This window comes from Dendrobates tinctorius, unplaced genomic scaffold (genome assembly GCF_039654945.1).
Source record: "Dendrobates tinctorius isolate UK_male_01 unplaced genomic scaffold, ASM3965494v1 ptg000035l, whole genome shotgun sequence".
Taxonomy (NCBI): Eukaryota; Metazoa; Chordata; class Amphibia; order Anura; family Dendrobatidae; genus Dendrobates; species Dendrobates tinctorius.
The window spans coordinates 10912413-10933609 of record NW_027361703.1 but is presented as its reverse complement, the minus strand read 5'-3'; the positions used below and the strand labels follow the sequence as shown (position 1 = coordinate 10933609).

General features: G+C 45.0%; 1 protein-coding gene across 15 annotated transcripts in view; it reads left to right on the top strand.

The window, feature by feature from the left end:
- Positions 1 to 21197, top strand: part of NRCAM (neuronal cell adhesion molecule) — a 429035-nt gene that overhangs the window by 398039 nt on the left and 9799 nt on the right. For 9 of the 15 annotated variants that reach the window (XM_073573267.1, XM_073573263.1, XM_073573268.1 and 6 more), the window contains 3 exons: positions 5848 to 5904; positions 11396 to 11509; positions 11976 to 12125. The exons of the other annotated variants lie outside the window; for them this stretch is intronic. In XM_073573267.1, the coding sequence (XP_073429368.1) occupies positions 5848 to 5904; positions 11396 to 11509; positions 11976 to 12125 (321 nt within the window). The remainder of the gene's footprint in view (positions 1 to 5847; positions 5905 to 11395; positions 11510 to 11975; positions 12126 to 21197) is intronic. 15 annotated transcript variants of the gene reach the window in all.

Below are 21197 nucleotides of genomic sequence, written 5' to 3'. Positions count from 1 at the left end.
AGTACGCTTCGACCTATTTGGATGACATTGTCATTTACAGCTTGGACTGAGAGACTCATCTCCAGAAAGTACAAGCTGTGATTGACGACCTGTGGGAGGCAGGTCTAACCGTGAACCCCAAGAAATGTCACATCGGGCTAGAAGAAGTCCGGTATTTGGGGTATGTAATTGGGAGGGGTATTGTTAAACCCCAGGTCGATAAGATTCAAGCGGTTCAGGACTGGCCGCAACCAGTCAACAAGAAGCAAGTGCAAGCCTTTCTGGGGATCGCCGGCTATTATCGCCGGTTCATCCCCAATTTTGCAGCCATCGCTACCCCCTTGACGGATCTTACCAAAGGGAAAGATTCCATCATGATTAATTGGAATTTAGTGGCTGAAGAAGCCTTCCATAGCCTAAAACGGGCACTTTGCTCTCAACCCGTACTGGTGACTCCGGACTTCCGCAGCGAGTTTGTGGTACAAACTGATGCCTCTGATACCGGTATCGGGGCCGTACTGTCACAAGTGAGGGACGGAGTGGAACACCCAGTCCTCTATCTCAGCAGGAAGCTGAATAAGCATGAGCAAAAGTATGCGGTAGTGGAAAAAGAGTGCCTAGCCATTAAGTGGGCTCTAGAGGCCCTCAAATATTACCTGATGGGCCGAAAGTTCAGGCTGATCACTGACCATGCCCCTCTCAAGTGGATGCACTTGCACAAGGAACGGAATAGCCGGGTGACCCGGTGGTTCCTTGCCCTGCAGGCCTACACTTTTACGGTGGAGCACCGCCCAGGGGTACAGATGGGGAATGCAGATGCCCTGTCCCAAGTGCATTGTTTGGTGGGTGTCATTGCTCGACCGGAGTGGTCTGAGCAGAGGGGGGATATGTGAGAATCATGTGGGAATAGTGGATGAGGGCAGGTATATCTCGCCCAGATACCTTTCCTATGTGGCCTAGTCTGGTCAGTATCTCACCTGGTTACTAATGAATTATGGGAGGCGAATATAAAAGGATGCCAGGTGGTTGTGTGAGTGTCTCAGCCTGTGGACACAGAGAGCCTGTCTGTGTGAGAGACACAGGTGAGTGAAAGCAGTGCCCACGGTAACTGTGGTTTGGCTGGACGGGAGAAGCCCGCCAGTTGGTAGTTAGGTTGTACCTTGTTTAGTTAGTGCCGGACAGGCAAGGATTTGTTTTATTTTTTTTTTTCCTTTATGCATTGCTTTCACCTTTAATAAACCTGACCCAGTGTCAGTTATACCCGGAACCCGGCTGTGCGCCTGAGTTTCATGCTGAACGCACGTGACCTTTGACCGCAGAAAAGGCGATCCCGGAGTGTTTTAGCACAGCTTTTATCCTAAGTCATAAATCACTAGTGAGGCCACATCTAGAATATGGGATCCAGTTTTGGGCTCCACATTTTAAAAAGGATATTCAGAAGTTAGTGTCAGTTCAAAGGCAGATTATTACAAGGGATGGAAGGCCTCTCATATGAGGAGAGGTTGGAAAAGTTGAGCTCGTTTAGCTTAGAAAAAAGACACCTCAGAGGAGATCTCATTTACATGCATAAATATATGTGTGGCCAGTACAAAACACTATTTATAGCACATGACTTATTCCTTTGAAGTATCATACTGAAGACCACAGGGCACTCATTACGGGTGGAAGTAAGGCAATTCTGGCAGCTGAACAGGAAAGGGTTATTTACAGTTGGAGCAGTCAGACTGTGGAATGCCGACCACAAGAGGTAGTAATGGCAGACACTATAACAGCTTTTAAAAAAGGGCTGGATAATTTCCTCGATACACATAACATTGTGGGCAATAGTTAAATTAATGACAAATGTAAAAATGGTGAAGAAAGGTTGATCTTGATGGAACTAGGTATTTTTTCATCCTATGCAGCTATGTAACTGTGCCATGTAACAAGGCCCGTTAGAGAGTCAATATTAACCTTTAGGATCGCTACTTCCTATAGGTGGCACTAGAGTTCTAGTCCTCTTCCTCTCAGAAGAGACAATTTGCATATTTCTCAGAGGAACATTGCAGCTTAAAAGTCTCCTCATCATGGCATGTCAAACTTGACATGTCAGTTTCTGCAAGGAGAAATGTTACCTCTTGGATTGGGTAAAATGTAATATTTTATAGAGGGAACCTGTCATCAATTTCATGTTGCCATATCCATGGGCAGTGTAAATAAGTGGCTATTGCAGTGGATATTGTTTTACACGGCAAGACTAAGGGAGAAGTGTTTACAAGGTGGCTCCGTTCCCACTTCTCCATGCCCAGGTTATGTTGAAGAAACAGAAGGGCACCACTAAGCGGGCACATCTACCCATTCCTGGCTCTTTCTCCAACTGATTCTCAGAAATGCTGCAGTGATGTGGCATGAAAGATTAACCATAACAATGAAGAAGGCTTTCTGCATCGTTAGGGCAAAATTGGGACAAAAAATGTAGCCCCTTTTTTTCTAATCTCATACATACTCATTCAAGTGAATAAAGATTAGCAGCCATAAAATACAAAGCTCATGGACAATAGTCATTCCGTTTCTAGCCAAGAAAAAAAAATCATTTCTTAAACTTCATTAGATTGCATTTGCAGGCCTCTTCAAAATAAAAGCATCTGCTATTGGTCGTTATTTTAATTGAGTCCTGAATGAGGAATGGGACAATTAGGGGGGTAAACCCCCTAATTGCTGCGTAAAGCAGCACTGATTTGTACAGATTTTTACATCTCTTATCAAATTCAATAGTAAATCTGTCTTTTAAGTATATGTATTATAAATTACCGTAATTAAAATAGGACACTAAAACAAATGTGAAACAAAACACAATACAATGATGTCACCAATGATGTCTGATTTCTGCAATAAACGATAATGTTTGTGAATGCTGTCAAAAATAAAGTGTTAATAGTTTATTTTTTATTAATTAACAAAATGTAAAGTGAACAAGCAAAAGAAATCTAAATCAAATCAATATGTGTCGTGACCACCCTTTGCCTTCAAAACAGGATCAGTTCTTCTAAGCACACTTGTGCAAAGTCAGGGATTTTGCAGGAGTTCCTAACTTAAGTGTATGAGCCACCAATTATACAAAACAAGGTGATAATGATCACCATTTTCATTTTGTTAGTTAATATTCTGCAATATTCAAGCACAGAACATGGGCTCTTCTAGTCCAGCGCCAAAGTTAGGGTTCAGCAGTCCAGCCAACTAGCTTTGTGCAAGTCTTAGTGAATTTAAATGGGAAATATACTACATATTTGCAATTATTGCCGTTTTCACATGGAAAATGTTCTTATTCTTAAAACCAGACTGTCCTGAAAGATTATATGGCATAGGCCATATTATGTTATTTTTCTCCATGAGCCTGGTAAATAGGAATAGGAAATGGTGACAAAACCGAGTGAAGTGCTCTTCAAATCATGTGGAATAGGCTGGCCCATCCAGCTTACAGGGCCTTACTTAACTACTTTAATACTTTATTGTTAAACTGAGGTCAGGAGACACAGAGCTTTGACCACAAATAAGGTCCACACATCACCACATTCTTTGCTAGTGAGACCCTTGATAAAAAAAACTTCAGAAGGCCTGGTCTCGTATGATTGCTTTACTCATCTAGTACTCCGTGATGTATTTGACCACTATGATTTCACACGGTGGCTGTGTACCCGTTGTTGTTTTACTGTTTATTGGTTTTCATCCTTTATCACTTCTCTGTTAATTTGCTTGTTGAAAACCTTAATGAAAAATGTAATCCTTTCTTTATAACACATGCAAATGAGACAGTAATTAAAGTTACATCATTATGTATACTTCTGGGACTATGTATTTAAAATAGAGATGAGCGAATTTGTTCTGATTTTGGCCCCGAATCTGATTTTAACATATTTAGGCCATATTACAACACTATTTGTGCCGAATGTTTGTCTTATGATCGGTTCCGAACATATTCGGTAATTTCTACTCCCGTTGACTCTAATGACGTTTGGCTGTGTTGACGAATATTGCAAAAACAAAATTCCAGTCCGATCGTATTTGGAACCAAATCCGACCAAATTCTCTCATCTCTAATTTAGAAAGCACACTCAGTGGTATTCATGACACATGCCAATAGCAAGCAGAGGAACCTTCCTAGTGTGCATGAATAATCTCTGCCTCAAGGCTATGTTCACACAGATATATTTTCAGTCTGAATATTGTCTGTGGAAAAATATGACATTATACGGACAGCACTAGGACCAATGTTAAAAATGTGGCTGTTCAGTTGACAGTTTTTTTTCAAGCAAACTAAATGTCCAGGAAAATCACAGAATCAAAGCACTATTTTGTATTTCTAATGGAACTTGCCTTTTCAAGTCTATAGGTGCATAAAAAGATTGGATCCCATACAAATCATCGATATAGCATCCGATTTTTACAGATACATTTCAATTCTTAACATAAGAAACTGTAAATTTCTTTAAAGCAAATCTGTCACCAAGTTTGTCTCATATGAGGTTAGACCAGTACCTTTCTGCCCTGATATTCAGCATTCTAATATGTGGTATATATGCCCCCAATCCGGACTGCGAGACAAGGAAAAGACCTTTTATAATATTCACCTATGGGGCGGTTGGGTCCGATGGGCGTCGCTGTCTTGGTCTGGTGCCTCCTCTCATCTTGCAATGCCATCCTCCTTGCTTCGTGTGGATGACGCATCCTACATCAACCGCACCATGTCCCCCTGCATCGCGCTCCTGCGCAGACGTACTTCTGTCACGTCAAGGGCAGAGCAAAGTACTGCAGTGCACAGGTGCCAGGAAAGGTCCAAGAGCCCCAGAGCATGGGCACTGCACTACTTTACCCTAGTCAGAGAAGTACACCAGTGCAGGAGCACGATGCCGGGGACACTTTGTGGATGATGTAGGACACGTTATCCACATGAAGCAAGATGAGAGGGGCGGATTGGGGGTTAATATACAGCATATTAGAATGTTATTTATCAGGGATGAAAGCTGGTGGTCTTATCTCATATGGTCCAAACCTGGTGACTGGTTCCCTCTAACTGTTGATGTATGAAAATAAATGTTATTTGGTGACATATGGATAATCATGAAAAATACTCAATTTTATTTTCATGCAGTAAAAACTATTTTTATTTTCTCGTAAGAACTTAGCCTTAGGGCTCGTTCAATCAGGCATATGATCGGTCAGTGTGCACCACTCACGCACACGAACCCATTATAACTCAGTGTGCCGATTTTCCACAAAATTCGATAGTGAAAAAAAATTAGAGCATTCACTACTTTGGCCCATTTACAGCTTAGAATAATGTATGCAATAAAAGAAAGCTCCAGCATCCATCCGCAATGTATGAGCTGACAAAGCTGCAAACGGAGGCAGTCACGGCCGCTATTTGCAGTTGTGATATGTCCGTCTACGTCTAAACCTGGCCTTACACGTATGAATGAGAATTTACCTAGCAATATTTAGCAGTCTACACTAATACACATCGCTGCCATCTAGGTGTACAATCATTTGGTGAATGTGCTGTGTATTTTTATTTAATTTGTCATTTATTGTGATAGTTATAGATACAAATACAATTCACACAAAAGAAAGGTGGCAATCATTACAATTGGGTGTTTCTTGATGTTAGAGGCAACATGTGAATAGTCGGGATACGATGCATGACTAGGTGCCTTGCTAGCAGCTGTTACAATTCACTTCACAGCTTTCTAACACTTTCCTTCCACTGGAATAAGCATGAATTGCATGAATATGTGTATTAACAGGTAATCGAGTGATGTCATTGACAGTAACCAGTGCATTTCTCTCTCTGCTTCTCTCTCACTCTCCATGCTGGTGCTGGATAATCGGCAGAATCCTTTTTTGTCACTTCCACTGTTACGTACACTGTCCATCCAACGCACTTCAGGGGTATTGTCTTTCTTCTTCTTGTGTGGTAGATTCTATTGTAGATATGCACTAGTTCTGCAGGTAGTATGCATGCAGTATTACCTTATGAAAAAATTCAGTCCACTAAATTAGACCGTGTCATATGTAGAGAAGCTTATTACAAGCCTGTGCTGTGCATGTTACTGGGTATTGGTTCTGCCGCCTTTTGCTTGCATGGGGCTGCCGTGCCAGGAGAAAGCACATGCTGTTACAGCTTTATTCTAGATGTGCAGCTTCAGTATCTGCTTTCTGTCTCTTCAAGGTGCACGGCAGAATATAGACTTTATATCTGTGATAGTAGAGTGGGCAAAAGAATGATTTACAGCTGTATTCCATGCATTAAAAGAAACCAGTATATGAGGAAATGCATTATTGTATAATCCACTAATGAACTTCTCAGTCCCTATCATCACATACAACTAGAGTTATGATTACATTGCTAATGGTTCTTATTGTGTCATCGGAAAATGAACAATTGTTTAATCCGGGATTTCTGTTTCATGTATTTTTTTAACAAATTTTTAGCACTGTGTTTTTTTTTTTTCATTTCATGATCTTAATTAGGCTAGTTTCACATTAGCGTTTTTTTGCGCAGCGCATCGTGCGCATAAAAAACGCAAAGAAAAACGCAAAACAAACGCGCGTTTTTTTAACATCATGCGCACGCTGATGCGTCAAAAAAACGCAGCGTTGCTTGCGTTTTACATGCGTTTTTGCATGCGTTTGCGTTTTTTTATGCACATGCGTTTTTAGGTGTGACATTTTTTCCATTGTCTAGAGAACATTCTAGACTTGTTTCACTCAAAAACGCATGCGCAAAAAAACGCAACCGTGCGCAAGACCATGCGCACGCATGCGTTCCCATAGACTTCAATGTGTTGTTTTTGCGCATTCCGTGCGCAAGCGTGCGCATGCGTTTTTTTGCCGAGACAGGGCGCACCAAAAAATCCAACATGTTGCGTCTGGCGCGCCTGGCGCAAAAGACAAAAAAACGCAAGTGTGCGCAAGACCATGCGCACGTCATGTTAAACATAGGTGCGCAGTGCGCATGCGCACGGGTGCGCACGATGCGCAGCGCACAAAAGCGCAAATGTGAAACCAGCCTTAAAAAAAAATCTTTGAGTTTTCACTTCAACCACTGGGGCTCTTTTAGTCTCATACTACATGGAAGAGTTTTTCAACAGGCTCGTTCACCAGGCTCTCCCAAAGAGTTAACCCCTATATACACCGCTAACAATGCAATATTTACCATTCACAATATATGATATTGTAACATGGCATGGGGCAATAGCAGGGATCGAGGTACAGGTCTCTCGTGCCCCGGCACGCTACATGAAGGTGGGGGTCAGGCCGCATGTAACTGATGTTGTTGCTGGTTGGTCAGGACCAGATGTTTGACAGTTCAAGGAGGGAGAGCACCAGTTTAAAGTGAACTGTTTACTGAACACTAACTTGGGGAGAGTTATATACAGTAGATAGAGGGTACATATCTTTACAATGCATAACATTATGCTCACAAATGCAGTCCTTTTCTATTCTTTTTTCTTTACTTGTTCTCTGTCTTCAGAATTCCTCACTACATCACCACAACCCAGCTCAACAATACAGTTCAACTAGCAAGAGTCCTAAACTCAACCGTTCTTTCCCCATAGGGGAGCAACTTCGTGCCAGTGTGGCTGGTACTTATCTTTGATGCTGACGCTGTGAAACTCTCACCCGGGTCACTATCTTCGTTTCGCAAACTATGTTCTGTCTAAGCCCTTTACTTATAAACTCTGGGCCTTCCTGCTAGATGTCTCCTCCCAGGAACAGTCTCCGATAAATTGTTATGTCTCTCAGTTACTCTTCCTCGTTTTTTCTCCGGATCATGCTATCCCTCTCCCAGTCTCCTCTCACTTCTAGAGGCACACAAAAATTGTAGCAGTACTCACACCAGACCTTAGGTCTCTTCTATATGCACTCTGGTCCCTATGTTATTTTCTAACAGGAACTGTCTCATGTTGCTTCAGCATAGCCACATCCCACTCTGGGATAGTCCCAAACAAACTGTCTAACTAACATAAACATCATCAACGCATATCACTATTCACATTATAACAATATAATTGTCTCTTTGCATCCTAATGTGGGCAATATGTCCATCTCCTTACAATATCAGAGCTGACGCTGATCTCCCTACCTTCACAATGAGGATGAAACAAGACTTCAGTCCAGCTAGTTTAACCTTACTCCACCAGTTATTCATTTCCTATTGCTAAATTGTTTATAATCCTTAATGCATTTAATGACATTTATTGTGGTTAATGTACATGGGGATTTTCTGAAGTAACAGAAAAATAGTCTTAAGTAATCCCAATGACCAGCGTAAAAAATGGAACGTTTCTAAGTTTTACTTTAATAAAAATTGTAAAAGGATAGAAAGGAATTTGCCATTTTTATTACATGTTAAACAAAAACCTAATTTAAACAATTGGTTATTTCTGATGACACATTTCCTTTAATTTCATCTTGGAGACTTGACCACTTCCAAAATAATATCAGGGTTATTTGTACCCAATTGCCTACTAAGTGGATTAACTTTACATAGTCATATGCCTGGAACCTGTTAGATGCTCACACAAAGTTCCTTCTATTCCACATTATGCTACCATATCTAACCTCGGAGGCAATGGCTAGGATCAATATCTCCTCATGTGGGCTAGCTGCAGTGCTCTTAACGGTTAAGCAAAATAGATAGAATGCATTTTTAGTAATGTGACTACCAATATTCAAATATAATGCATATGTAAGGAGAATAAAAACCCAGCATGTTAATAAGCATTTTTAAAAAAAAAAAAATTGCAGCTTAGTATCTTAGGCTGAACAGAGTGAAATATGCATGCAGTATGAGATGGACAAGTCTGAATTTTTGGAGATATAAAATTTATTTTAATTAAATAGTATTGAATAGTAAATAGTAACCTAAAAGCTAAGGATACACAGTAGACATTCATGTCACTGGTTGGGAAACCAGTGAATTTCTGTAACAATATATGTAGACATATTATAGGTTATAATAAAAGATGAATAAGGTCAAACATGTCATGACCAAGTCAAACTTCATTATTAGCCACGAGGTTGGCCTTTACACAATTTTTAGTTGTAACAATGGCTGTTAAAATAACTCTTTTGGTTGTATGTAAAAAAATGCAACATTTCTGCATACTTTATATATCAGTTTTTTACTGTTTTCTCTGCTCTGTGTCATTGGGTGGAGATATTTTCATTTCCTCCAGAACTGGTTATTACCATATGTAATTATTACTTTTTCCCTACATTAAGTGGAACCTGTCATATAAAATAACATATGAACCTGCAAGTAAGGGGGTTATTCTGCCCGTTAATAGCATTTCTACACTGGCTGCACTGAGAGCCCCACTGCCGGAAGTAAATTAACTTTATTCCCCTAGCAGCCTTGCTCTTTCAGTCATAGAGGTGTCGCTGGCCTGGTTTCAGTCACCGCTCATTGCTTAGAGAGCGGTGGCTGCAACGAGCCCCTGACACTGACGGACAGCTGGCTCTAATGCTGAGCTGGCTGTCAGTCCGTGCTAGGTGTGGTTACAGCAACTGCTTTCGAATGAGCGGTGACTGAAACCATCTCTAAGACTGAAAGAGCGAGGCTGCCAGGGGAATAAAGTTCATTTAGTTCTGTGTTATGAATGGGTCACCGAGGAGGAAAAACTAAACAAGCTAAGTCACAGAAAACCAGAGAGGTTGGTAACTATGCAGATTGCAGACTCCTGATCCTAACCACAACAACTAGCCGCAGCCGTGGAGCTTTCCTACGATGATCCTAGATGCCTCGTCACGGTCGGAGGACTAAATAAGCCTAAAGCCAGAAAAGAGGAAAACTAACTGCCCCAGAGCAACAGTAGGTACTGTTGTGAACTCATAATTGGTGGAGATCTGCCACCTGTTGATGAGGATGGCGATTGGATCTCTGGAATCTCAGACTGGATTTAAGACAGCCGATGCCCTATTCTAGGGCTGGTGATTCTGTTATGAATGGGTCACCGAGAAGGAAAAACTAAACAAGCTAAGTCACAGAAAACCAGAGAGGTTGGTAACTATGCAGATTGCAGACCCCTGATCCTAACCACAACAACTAGCAGCAGCCGTGGAGCGTTCCTACGATGATCCTAGACGCCTCGTCACAGCCGGAGGACTAAATAAGCCTAAAGCCAGAAAAGGGGGAAACTAACTGCCCCAGAGCAGACCCCAAAGGAATAGACAGCCCCCACACATGTATTGATGGTGAAACAAGATGAAAACACAAACACAGGCAGGAAAGTAGGCTGAGCAAACGGTGGGGCCCAAACTAACTAGAAAGTATAGGAAAGGAAAGATACTGTCTGCAATCTGCCCAAAACCCTACAAAAATAATGTCCAACACTTCTGATAACAAAATTAACCCTGAAGTCACTAGACTTCTCCCACTATATAAGCACTCTGAAAAATTCTGAGACAGAGCAAAAAAGAGGCCAATCTAATAAGGGACAGAAAGCAAATTGGCAAATACAGATAAATAAGAGTGGAAATTCAGCACAGCCCCAGCTGACGCTGGCTGACCACACAAAAAACTGAATAGACCAACAAAATCAAGTGTGAACATTAGCAAAAACACTTAGCTTGATATGACTGGAACAGAGCTGAAAAGCCAAGACCAGAAGCTAGAAGGAATCACCAGCACTAGAATAGGGCGTCGGCTGTCTTAAATCCAGTCTCAGATTCCAGAGATCCAAATCGCCATCCTCATCAACAGGTGGCAGATCTCCACCAATTATGAGTTCACAACAGTTCTGGCAGTGGGGCTCTCAGTGCAGCCAGTGTCAAAATGCTATTAACTGTCAGAATAACCCCCTTTACTGCAGGTTTATAGCGTTATTTTTTTTGAATAACTACTTTAATATTGCCACAATAAAGTCTACTGAGTAGTCCTATGCTCAAGTAATACTAATATTGAAGGAATTCAGCGCAAACGATTGTTAATTCCGCGCGGTCCTTTCTAAGGCCAAACAGTTCAGTGCAGCTTCCCACCTACTTGTTTTACATCTTTCATAATGGCTGTAATGCCAGAGCTGTCAACTGAGGAGGAGGAGCATGGAAAAAGAAGGAAAACAAGTAGGTTGGAAGGAGTACTGAAGTTCATGGATTACCCAATGGTGCACCAAGCTCCTGCGCTTGGTTTGAACAGTCACTTTGTGCTGCATTCTCACTTTAATCGACATGTGTTGATTAAGTACAATACATTAGAGTCATATATAGCATGCTCTAAGATGGATGGAGCTCTGGTTGGAGTCAGGATGACTAGATTACCGTGATAAAATCTCTTTTCTTCTCCAGAAATTGAGCACTAAGTAGTGATGCATGCCTGCAATGTAGAAATGTTGTACATTTATGAAGATTAATCTCTGTCTCCTTACTCAATATTCAGCTCAGCCCGTTATTCCACTGATCAAGAATATCACTGCTGCGGAAACATCAGCTACTGTCCTGTGGAATTTTGAGAACGTAGATACCAGGCTCTTTGTTAAATATGTAGAATTGAGTAAGAACCTATTTAGATAAAAATGACCATACATTAAAGTAAAACCCCTTAAAATCGATTCCAAGTACATTGTATTGCCACTCAAGCTAAATCCTACGTATAAATGATTGAATTTCATAATTTGTGTGAAGATTACTTGCCAATTTTTCAGAGTTTCCCTAGAGAATATCTGATCCTTAATGGGAATACACTAGTGGTGAGTGTTCTTCCTATAAAAGAATGTCCCCTTATGTTCATTATTCTACCCAAAAGCCTAAACTGATGCATTGGGTGAAGTTTATATTATTGAATTAAAATCCATTTACCCTAAGTCCATACATTTGAATCCCAATTGATTGGACCCATGGCTTCAAATCCATTATCATAATGTCTAATAATAAAGATTTCCTCGCATGCTTACGTTAGTGCAATTGATCAGAACCTACATTTTCTTAAGTTATTCCTATGTTGTCTGAAATTCTCCTAGACAAAGAAGATTGGAAAGAGGAAACTATAAATGGTACTCGGAGCGCCTTTGTATTAAAGGGCTTATCTCCTGGAACATCATATAAAGTTCAAGTTTATTCTGATGATCATACAGATTTGTATTCAGAAGAAACTTTTCAGACAGGTCCAGGTGAGGCATTTGTGCAGCAACTCATGTGCCTCACATCTTTTAGGGAAATCTCCATCTTTGTAAAGGAGAAAAGCTGGCAGTTTTGTAATTTTCCATCATAATTTCAATGAGAGAACATTCAATAAAGTGTTACATACTTCCTCTTTGTTCATGTTATATATATTGTCATCTGAAAGCGTATACAAATAACATTAGATTTGGGGTTCTTCTTATTGTTATTTAATTGCATTATCACCCATCTGTTTATCACATATTTTGTGCATGCAATAATGAGGAAGTACATGGGGCCAAAGTATTTTGGAGTAGATCAGAGGTCTCAAACTGCATTCCTAAAGGGCCGCAAACAGGTCATGTTTTCAGGATTTCCTTGTATTGCACAAGGTGCTGGAATGATTATCAGTGCAGGTGATTAAATTATCACCTGTGAAATACAAGGAAATCCTGAAACCATGACCTGTCTGCGGCCCTTGAGGAATGCAGTTTGAGACCTCTGGAGTAGGTGATGTAACATACATTATGTGGACAAACGTATTGGGATACACATACTAATTATTAAATTCATTTTTTTATTCAGTCCTTTTGTCACATGTGTAGGATATCCAGCAACTAGCCATACAATCTGGCTTTACAAACATTTGCGAAAAAATGAGTCCTTCAAAAAAGCTTGTGTAGTAGGATGCCACTATTGCATCATGAAATTTCTTCTGTTCTAAATGTTCCATGATCAACTGTGAGTGGTATTTGTAACAGTCTGGGTAGTGGAAGCAATGTGCTGAGGCACAAGCAAAGCCTAGAGGGTTGTAACTAGGTGCCTCACCAAATCCGACCTTGGCTACACGATGGCATACGATACCACGAACCGAGGAGAGATGGCAGGGGGACCAGGTGCTACATGAGGACTAACCTCAGGTAGATGGCATGGCAGCTGATCCCCTAGGGGCAGGAACCAGGGGCGGCCCGAAGGAAGGAACAGTAGATGCCGTTAGGATCTGTAAGAATGCAGGAACCACAGCTGCAGACGGGGACTGGTTGAAATACAGATGAGCACTGACAGGTGCGGGCTGGACCGGCTGATGTACAGATAAGCACTGGCAGTTACGGACTGAGCCAGCTGATAAACAGATGAGCACTTGCAGGTTTGGACTGGACTGGCTGATGTAAAGATAAGGACAGGCTGATGTACAGATGGGCACTGGCAGGTGCAGACTGGACCGGCTGATGTACAGATGCGCGCAGTCAGTTGTGGACTCTGGACAGGCTAAAACTGAGAAAGACAAGCTAGTACAGGCAGACAGGTATGGGACAGATAGACTGACGGGTACTGGGGACCTGATAACTAGCAAGTGTGCATAGGACTAACTAACAACGTTGCTCGGGCACCTCCATCTTGGAGGAGGTGACTTAAATATAAGATGTCTACCAGCTTTTGGCTGAGGACACATTAGGACAGCGCGTGGCCCATTGAAGAAGGAGGGAGCGCAAGTGCCTAGAAATCTGCACGTAGTACGTGCATACCGGGCCTCAGGAGGGAAGAAGGAGGAAGTGCAGGACAGGGGCTACGGTGCTGAGTAAGTTGTCGTCTCTCCCAAGGAAGAGGGGCAGCATGCAGAGACGCCGGCGCTACAGTATTATTCAAAAGTGGATGTATCTAGGAAGCATATGAACTCAGCCATGATGTGACAGGTCACTTAAAGTTATGGAGCAGGATCACTAAGTGCTGAGGCGTATAGAGCATAAAAGTCACCAACGCTCTGCTGACTCAATACCTGCAGAGTTCTAAACTTCCTCTAGTATTAACATCAGCACAGTAACTGCACTGGGTGCTTCATGTTTTCAAGTGTTTTTTTCAAGTGGCAATCATTGGATGAAGTGGTGCAAAGCGCACTGCCACTGGAGCAGTCAAAAATAATTTGGTGCAGTAATGAATCATGCTTCTTTATCTGGCAGAATCCAAAAAAAAGGAAGTGTAGACCCAAGATACAATAAAATAAATTTTATTTATCACATAAATATAAAACCAGTGATAAAAAACTGCATACACATAGGGGAACTGAAACTGAACAGAATGAAGTCCAAGCGGTCTACATCAGCGAAAACTAAATATAATCTCACATAAAATTAATAACAGGTGTAGGGCAACATAGCCACATCACATATAGATTCAAAACTTGGCATACTAATATAAAAGAGTAAAGTGCCAAGTGCAAAAAATAAATTAGGACTTAAACTGATGGGTCATGTAAGAAATGAAAAAGTGCAGGTGCCTGATATACAGCCAAATTGCTGCATAGTCATCAGCAGACCATCATTTATAACTGACTGTCAGTAAATTATAAAGTGTCATAGTGCAGAGATGGATTAGGTCATAAGCTAATAATTCATATGATACTGAAAGATTGCAAAGTGCCCAATGTATCGCCAATTAGCTACATAACCATTAAGCTGGACATCCACCATAACTGACTGTTAATGCATAATCATAATTACCGTGGTCTAGACCGAACAGGGAGGAGGCCCCGACGCGCGTTTCGCTTGCCGCTTCTTCCAGGGGGACATGTTTCATTTCTTACATGACCCATCAGTTTAAGTCCTAATTTATTTTTTGCACTTGGCACTTTACTCATTTATATTAGTATGCCAATTTTTGAATCTATATGTGATGTGGCTATGTTGCCCTACACCTGTCATTAAATTTTATGTGAGATTATATTTAATTTTCTCTGATGTAGACCACTTGGAGTTCATTCTGTTCAGTTTCAGTTCCCCTATGTGTATGCAGTTTTGCATCACTGGTTTTATATTTATGTAATAAATAAAATTTATTTTATTCTATCTTGGGTCTACAATTCCTTTTTGTGACGACTCCTGGAGTGGACCCTCTGGGCCGTGACACCAACCCTCCCAGGGCGAGCTGACCTAGTGAAGACCACCCCCTATACAGGGAGTGTCAGGGGCAAGCCCCAGGGGGTGAGGCACCACGACTGCTAGCACCAGGCGGCCGGCTCACAGGAGACACGAGTGCGTGAGTGTGTCTGCAGGAACGTGTAAAGCATGGACACGGGAACACGTGGTATACAGAGACTTCGTTCGTCCGGGTGTGAGTGAAGCAGGATGCGTGCAAGGCGCACGAAAGAGCACTGAGTCAGGCAGCAGGTGTGCCAGGAGGTGTAACAGAGTACAGGAGCAGGTGTGTGCCAGAGGGCACAACTGAGCATAAGACAGAGCGCAGGATTGGTACATGTGCCAGGAGGCACAACAGAGTAAGAGACTGAGTACAGGATCAGAGCATGTGCCAGGAGGCACCACTGAGTATAAGACAGAGCACGGAATCAGAGTGTGTGCCAGGAGGCACAACTGAGTATAAGACAGAGCACGGAATCAGAGTGTGTGCCTGGAGGCACAACTGAGGATGAGACAGAGTACAGGGTAAGAGCGTGTGCCAGGAGGCACAACCGAGTATGAGACAGAGTACAGGGTCAGAGCATGTGCCAGGAGGCACAACCGAGTACGAGACAGAGCACAGGGTCAGAGCGTGTGCCAGGAGGCACAACCAAGTACGAGACAGAGCACAGGGTCAGAGCGTGTGCCAGGAGGCACAATCAAGTACAAAGCAGAGGACTTGAATACAGCGCACAGCCAAGCAGGGACACGGCAGACCAAGCCAGGAAGCACAACAATAATCAGGCACCTCCCCGAGGGAGAGGTCGTCTGATATAGCACATGACTACTATGGTTCCGGGTCAGGACCTAGCCAGAAAGCACATGACCACTACAGGTTCCGGGTCAGGTCCTCCATTACCATAGAGAGGACCGAGCCCTATACAGCACTGACAGGAGCGCACAAGCGCAAACGTGACATGTAGGAGGAGACCCGGGGACGAGAGCTGCGCGTGCGCACCCGACGGGACCCCCGGAGTGACCGTGGCTCCGGAAGAGATGACGTCGGGACCGAGGTCCCGCCCCCAGGTGAGCACGGCGTGACAGTACCCCCCCCTTTACGCCCCCTCTTTCTAAAACTGGAGAGGAACTTAGACAAAATCTGGGGTGCGTGGATATTCTCCCTGGGTTCCCATGACCTCTCCTCGGGGCCAAAACCCTTCCAATCGACCAAGAACATGGTTCTCCCTCTTACCTTCTTCATGGCCAAAATGTCATTCACCTCAAACTCATCCCCCAAGCCAACAGGCTGGGGTGTGTGGCCTGGAGAAGGATGAAATCGGTTAAGAACAACAGGTTTTAGGAGAGATACATGGAAGGAATTGGGAATACGGAGTGAAGGAAGCAGCTTCAATTTGTAAGCAACATCATTAATCCGCCTGAGGACCTCAAAAGGACCAATGTAACGGGGACCCAGTTTGTAAGATGGTACCTTAAGGCGGACGTATTTGGTGGAGAGCCACACCTTGTCACCAGGGAGAAATGGAGGAACGTCCAGGCGCCTCTTGTCAGCGTGTAATTTCATTCTGTCCCGTGCTTTCTCGAGAGCGGTTTTGGTCTCCTGCCATACCCTGGAGAACTCCACAGACAGAGAATCAGCAGCAGGTACCCCCGAGACAGGAAGTACCGGTAGAGGCACATTGGGATGCTGTCCAAAGACGATGAAGAAAGGAGACTTGGTAGACGATTCACTGGAGTGATTATTGTAGGCGAACTCAGCCCAAGGAAGTAGACCGACCCAGTCATTCTGATGAGCATTAGAAAAATGCCAGAGGTAGGATGTAAGGATCTGGTTGGTACGTTCCACCTGCCCATTGGTTTGGGGGTGATAGGCGGAAGAGAAATCCAATGACACTTTCATGAGTCCACATAGAGCTCTCCAGAATCGGGAGGTGAATTGGACCCTCTGTCTGACACGATGTGCTGGGGGAAGCCGTGAATCCTGAAGATATGGGAAATGAAGATCTTCGCCAAGTCAGGAGCAGAGGGTAGTCCGGGAAGAGGAATGAAGTGGGCCATCTTTGAAAATCGGTCTACAACCACCAAGACCACAGTACAACCGGAAGAACAAGGCAGATCAGTAATGAAATCCATGGCTATGTGCTGCCATGGAGCCGACAGAACGGGAAGCGGGAACAGAAGACCGGAGGGTGGTTGTCTGGGTCTCTTGATCTGGGCACAGGACGGGCAAGATGCTACAAAGCCTTTAACATCCTGGGAGAGTGAAGGCCACCAATAATGGTGAGAGATTAAGTCCAAAGTCTTTTTGACACCAACGTGGCCGGCAATCTTGGACGAATGTCCCCAATTTAGCACTCGTTTTCGGTTATTCTCAGCCACAAAGGTTCTTCCCGGAGGTAACGTGGTTAACTTGACAGGAGCCACAGTAATCACTTTGGATATATCAATGATATGAGAGGGTTCTTCCTCTGCATCAGACGACACGAATGATCTTGACAACGCATCCGCTCTAACGTTCTTATCACCGGGTCGAAAATGTAGCTCAAAGTCAAAGCAGGCGAAGAATAGGGACCACCTGGCTTGCCGAGGATTGAGCCTCTGTGCGGACTGGATGTACGCCAGGTTCTTATGGTCCGTGAAGATCTTGAATGGATGTATGGCACCTTCCAGTAAGTACCTCCACTCCTCCAAGGCCAACTTAATGGCCAATAGCTCTTTGTCGCCAATCGAGTAGTTCTGCTCGGTGGAGGAAAATACTTTAGAAAAGAAGCCACAGGTGACAAAACGTCCAGAAGAGGATTTCTGCAGAAGGACTGCGCCAGCCCCAGAAGAGGATGCGTCCACCTCGAGAGTGACAGGTCTACTAACCTCAGGTCGGTGAAGCGCCGGAGCAGCGGCGAAGGCTTGTTTCAATGACTGGAATGCCTCTTCAGCCTCAGAGGGCCAAGCCTTTGGGTTAGCTCCCTTGCAGATAAGGGACGAGATGGGGCGAACCAACGAGGAGAAATGAGGAACAAACTGTCGGTAGTAGTTCGCAAAACTAAGGAAGCATTGGATTGCCTTCACCCCATGGGGCTGTGGCCAATCGAGGACGGCGGACACCTTTGCCGGATCCATGCATAGACCTGATTCTGAGATAATGTACCCCAAGAATGGCAGGGACGTTTGCTCGAAGGCACATTTCTCGAGCTTGGCATAAAGGCGGTTCTCCCTCAAGCGCTGGAGGACTTGACGCACGTTCTTTCTGTGGGCGGAGAGGTCTGGAGAAAAAACGAGGATGTCATCCAGATATGCTGTACTCCTGCGTGGTAGTCTATCCCGGAAGACGTCATTCACGAACTCCTGGAACACCGCTGGGGCATTGCAGAGGCCGAAGGGCATGACCAAGTACTCATAGTGACCGTCTCTGGTGTTAAAGGCGGTCTTCCACTCATCCCCGGAACGAATGCGGATCAAGTTGTAGGCCCCACGAAGATCCAGTTTGGTGAAAATTCGAGCTCCTCTAAGTCGGTCAAAGAGCTCCGGGATCAATGGCAATGGGTACTTGTTCTTGACCGTGATATCATTCAGGCCTCGGTAGTCTATGCAAGGACGGAGGGAGCCGTCCTTCTTTTTTACAAAGAAAAATCCCGCTCCCGCGGGCGAGGAGGACTTACGGATAAAACCTCTCGCAAGGTTCTCCTGGATATAGTCAGACATAGCTTGGGTCTCAGCAGGGGATAGCGGGTATATCCTACCCCTGGGTGGTGTAGAACCAGGAATGAGGTCAATCGGACAGTCATATGGCCGATGGAGGGGCAGAGTCTCGGCCTCCTTCTTGTCGAAGACATCTGCAAAGGACCAGTAAGCCGACGGCAGACCTGTAGGTGCCGGGGATGGACCGGCAGAGTTCATCGGACAGACGGGCAACAGGCACTTCTCCTGACAGAACGGTCCCCACCGGAGTATCTCGCCCGACCGCCAGTCCAGGGTTGGCTCATGAGTCCGTAGCCAAGGGAGGCCTAGAAGAAGTGTTTAAGACATGGTAGACAAGACGAGGAAGGAGATCTTCTCCAGGTGCAGGGCTCCAGTCTGCAGCTCGATCTCTTCGGTGGCCTGGGTAACAGTCTCCTGCATGGACGTACCATTGACCGAAACAATCGACCGAGGAGTCTCCAGGGATCTGACAGGAATCCGGTATTTTTTAACCGCCTCAAGTGTGATAAAATTCCCCTCCACGCCAGAATCCAGAAAAGCCTCCTCAGAATAACGCATGGCACCGAGATTCAATAATATGGACACGAGCAGGGGAGGAGAGGAATCACGTACACCTAGGGAGGCCTCTCCTATCAACCCTAGGCGGAGAAGTTTCCCGGCTTCTTGGAGCAGGAACGGAGGAGGTGAGAGGAGCTCCTCTCTCTGGCTAATTCAAGGGCACGTTCCTGAAACCGCAGGTCAATGCGTGTCGCCAGAGAGATCAGATCCTCTAAAGAGGTGGGGGTATCCCGACCTGCCAGTACATCTTTGATCCGACCGGACAGGCCACGCCAAAAGATCCCTACGAAAGCCTCGTTGTTCCAACCGAGTTCGGAGGCCAAGGTACGAAAACGGATGGCATACTGTCCCACCGGTAGCGTACCCTGATGGAGGTTAAAGAGGGACTCGGTGATAGAGGCCAGCCGACCCGGCTCGTCGAACACCTTGCGGAAGGTGTCCAAAAAGGTGGAAAGCTGAGAGACGAGTGGGTCATTGCGCTCCCAGAGGGGGTTCACCCATGCTAACGCCTCCCCCTCTAAGTGTGAAACAATAAAGGCAATTTGGGCGCGCTCAGTGGGATAGTGCTGCGGCAAAAGCTGAAAATGTAACTGGCATTGGTTCAGAAATCCTCAACAAAACTTGGGGTCCCCGCTATATCGGGGTGGCTTGCCAAGGCACGGCATCGGGTGCGGGGCCGAGGACTGGGCAGAAACGGATTGTATGGCCGACAAACGGGACTACATGGATTTCAAAAGGGCCATAAACCTGGTCTAACTCTCCCGTAGGAACACCAGTTCCTTTTGGATAGAGGTGGTGGTACCAGTGGGGTCCATGGCCTGATTATACTGTGACGACTCCTGGAGTGGACCCTCTGGGTCGTGACACCAACCCTCCCAGGGCGAGCTTACCTAGTGAAGACCACCCCCTATACAGGGAGTGTCAGGGGCAAGCCCCAGGGGGTGAGGCACCACGACTGCTAGCACCAGGCGGCCGGCTCACAGGAGACACGAGTGGGTGAATGTGTCTGCAGGAACGTGTAAAGCGTGGACACGGGAACACGTGGTATACAGAGACTTCGTTCGTCCGGGTGTGAGTGAAGCAGGATGCGTGCAAGGCGCACGTCAGAGCACTGAGTCAGGCAGCAGGTGTGCCAGGAGGTGTAACAGAGTACAGGAGCAGGGTGTGTGCCAGAGGGCACAACTGAGCATAAGACAGAGCGCAGGATTGGTACATGTGCCAGGAGGCACAACAGAGTAAGAGACTGAGTACAGGATCAGAGCATGTGCCAGGAGGCACAACTGAGTATAAGACAGAGCACGGAATCAGAGTGTGTGCCAGGAGGCACAACTGAGTATAAGACAGAGCACGGAATCAGAGTGTGTGCCAGGAGGCACAACTGAGTATAAGACAGAGCACGGAATCAGAGTGTGTGCCAGGAGGCACAACTGAGGATGAGACAGAGTACAGGGTAAGAGCGTGTGCCAGGAGGCACAACCAAGTATGATACAGAGTACAGGGTCAGAGCATGTGCCAGGAGGCACCACCGAGTATGAGACAGAGCACAGGGTCAGAGCGTGTGCCAGGAGGCACAACCAAGTACGAGACAGAGTACAGGGTCAGAGCATGTGCCAGGAGGCACAACCAAGTACAAGACAGAGCACAGGGTCAGAGCGTGTGCCAGGAGGCACAACCAAGTACAAACCAGAGGACCTGAATACAGCGCACAGCCAGGCAGGGACACGGCAGACCAAGCCAGGAAGCAGAACAATAATCAGGCACCTCCCCTAGGGGGAGGTCGTCTGATATAGCACATGACTACTACTGGTTCAGGGTCAGGACCTAGCCAGAAAGCACATGACCACTACAGGTTCCGGGTCAGGTCCTCCATTACCATAGACAGGACCGAGCCCTATACAGCACTGACAGGAGCGCACAAGC